The sequence below is a fragment of the Charadrius vociferus genome, unplaced genomic scaffold (genome assembly GCF_000708025.1).
Source record: "Charadrius vociferus isolate BGI_N301 unplaced genomic scaffold, ASM70802v2 scaffold206, whole genome shotgun sequence".
In the NCBI taxonomy this organism is placed as follows: domain Eukaryota; kingdom Metazoa; phylum Chordata; class Aves; order Charadriiformes; family Charadriidae; genus Charadrius; species Charadrius vociferus.
In genome coordinates this window covers 2,093,368-2,096,321 of record NW_009649137.1, presented here as the reverse complement: position 1 = coordinate 2,096,321, position 2,954 = coordinate 2,093,368, and the positions used below count along the sequence as shown (strand labels likewise).

The 2,954-nt window shown below is 52.3% G+C and overlaps 1 protein-coding gene across 1 annotated transcript in view; it reads left to right on the top strand.

Annotated features, from left to right (window-relative positions):
- The first annotated feature begins 2,325 nt into the window (after window positions 1-2,325).
- Window positions 2,326-2,954, top strand: part of BCOR (BCL6 corepressor) — a 40,938-nt gene continuing 40,309 nt past the window's right edge. Inside the window, exon 1 of the mRNA XM_009888369.1 lies at window positions 2,326-2,457. Coding sequence (XP_009886671.1) covers window positions 2,372-2,457 — 86 coding nt within the window. The 5' untranslated portion in view covers window positions 2,326-2,371. The remainder of the gene's footprint in view (window positions 2,458-2,954) is intronic.

Here is a 2,954-nt window from a genome sequence, read left to right as displayed (position 1 = left end):
AGGGGCGCCGCGGCTCGTTCAGCAGACCTCCACTTTCAAACAGTTCACAAAAAGTTCATCAGGGCGGCGATTATAACTGCGCACCCCGGGGGGCGGCCAGCGCCGAGGGGTGGCTTTGGGGAAGGGGCTGGCAGCCGTCGGGGAGCACGGGCTCTGACCCACCCGGGTGGGCCCTGCGACATCCCACCGCGTCCTTCGCCCTGGCGGGCTTTGCCCTGCTCCTGTGGTGGTGGTGATGGTGGTGGGATGTGGGACCTCCAAGATTCCCCGCTGCGGCTGGGGAAGGTCTCCCCCCCACCACCCCCGTTGCAACTTCAGCATTTCGCTATCTGCACATGTCAGGGGGATTGACGGGCTCTAATTCAGGCACTGCGCTTTATCTTAATGGTACACTTCCAGCGAGGAAACCAGGCGGGCGCAGGCGTGGGTTGGCCTCGCGTGCCCCCGAAGGAAAGCGGGGATCGGGGGCCGTGGGCCACCGAGGCCCTTCTCCTCCGAGCCAGCGTCCATCCCTCATGGGTGAGGCAGCGCACGGGGCGGCTACTAACCTTATGTAAAACCCTAAATCACTCTCGCCGTGCTGCTGCTGCCGCTATTGAAAACATTACGAGCGGCGCATCTGGAAACCAGTAAATCTGTCCAGAAACCGTCTTTCCAGTGAAATAACTCCTTTTGAATGATAGCGCGGTATCTAATCTCCGCGGATTTTTGTTTCCTCGCAGCGATTTTTGTGGACTTCATTAGGGAAAGCTAACCGTTCCGGAGAGAGGAGGGTCAACACGCCGTTTCATTAATATACATTTGTTCCAGACGTGGAGTTTTGCACAAAAGGCCTCTCTGAGGGGAGAAAAAAGTGTTGGGGAACAAGGCTTTCCTGCCGTTTCAGTTCTTAAACCTCTCTGAACGTGTGTGAAGTATTGTGTTAAAGGCCCAATCTGGGCTGCTTCCCCATTAAATGCCAAAGTGATCATTTGCATATTTTGTAGCCTGACAAAGGAAATGAGTTTGCTGGGGAAGCATGGATGCTTTGGGAGACGTTAGGCATTAAACTCCCAGTGGTCAATCGCCCGTTACTGGCTTGTGTGTGTGTGTGTATGTGTGTGTAAAGGGAGTATCATGCCTCCCGCTTAAAGGCTTCTATTTTTGTGAGAGAGGAAGAGCTGAGGGATATCCTGTGCATTAAAGGCTCCCCCTACTTATTAACCCAGCATTTAGCAGCAGGATGCAGGCTGAAGCTCAGTCAAAAGAAACGACTCAACCTCCGAAGAGCAATTAAAATCTTGCACTGGAATAAATCATGCGCCGCGATAATCCTGTTAATAAAACGCAGCTTGTCCTGACACTTCGCTCATGCAGCAAACTAGAATTTAATGCGAGCGGAGGTGGCGGTGTTGGGCAAGGTGGAGGGGAGGAAAAAGCCGTTCCCCCTCCGCCACTGGACGCGAAAATGCGGTTACCTTTCACCTGCCTCTCCGGCTGCACACAGCGCCGATCCTCTTGGACTGCTAATACTTCTCCAGCGAGCTCGCTAATGATTTCTTTCCCTGGAGTGAGCAGGCATCATTGAATTACTGAAAGCACACGCAGCAGCAGCAGCAGCAGCAGCAGCTCCGATGCAGAAGCCACCAGGGCTCGGTGCTTAATCAAATCAAGGGGTGGGGAGCTCGCCAACCCACTTACTATTTTTAACCCCTTTCTCCAAGTTAGTCATGTGCAGACACTAAAGGGGAGGTTTTTATTTAGATCCCTTCTGTAACAGCGTCTCTTCAGTTTTAAGTCCTTGCGTGAAAGCAATCAGAGTACCTAACACACACACACACGCGCGCGCGCGCGTGCAGTGTGCGGCCGTTCTTGCCGTGCACTCCTGCTCCTGAGCGTTCCCAACGCAGGGCTTTGGTGAGCGCCTCCGGGTAGTTTGGCGTGTTCCCCCAGCCCGCGGGGTCTCCCTCCGCGGTTCAGTCCGTGCGAGATGAAGGTTCGGGGACTGGCGTATACTTGGCTGGCTGAGTCATTTCTTGTTCAAATGAAACGCAGCGGAGAAACTTTTATTTGTCGATAGCCTGGAATGATTCTTAATTTTCTGGATGGGCGCTGGGGAAAAGATCCATCTCCTCTGACCTATAAATGCCCTCAATTTGCTCCTTTATTGCAGGGTATCTCCCTTAGCGGTTAACGTAGGCAGCTCACTCCCCGCACCAATCCTGTATTCATTATTAATTACCCGGAGGGAGGCTGGCTGCTCTGCCGTGATGTTTGCACTTCCTCCTAGACAATTCTGCTCAACTTTTTTTTCTGATTATTATTTTCTTTCTTATTTTTTTTAATAGAATATAAAACCGTGAAGAAAAGCGGCGATTTTTAAGAAGACGTCATGCTTTCTGCAACTCCCCTGTATGGCAACGTTCATAGCTGGATGAGCAATGAAAGGGTCCGCATGTGTGGAATTAATGAAGACAGGTAAATATTTAAGCTTCTGGCAAGTTAAACCACACTGTAATTCTGCAGCGTGAGGTCTCGGAGTTCGCTCGCTTCCCTAATGCCGGAGTAGATAGCTGCCGCCTCGCATGGAGATCAGCCCAGCTTGGAGGGGGAGCTGGAGGGAGGGGGAGAAGCAAGACGTGCCTGAGAGTGCCTGAGAGCGGTAGAGCAGCCGCTGATTTACTATTTAACAGGCAACCTGGGTCAGTGAAGCGGGGACGCCCTTTAAAGAGATTACTCCCCAAAGCAGCCTTTAAACGCGCTTTTACAATTAATTTATTATTTCGTATTTGTGAAGGGGAATTAAACCAAATAGTGGCCGCGTTCTTGCGGTGGCTCTGTACGGCAGAGGGGCTCCCGCCTGCGACGCGGCGTTCCCTGCCTTTGGACCAACAGCTTGTCCTGTGAAATAGGAACAGCGGCCTTCCCGTCTCCCGCAAGTGGATTTCTTTTCCTCCCCACCTTTTTTTTTCCTG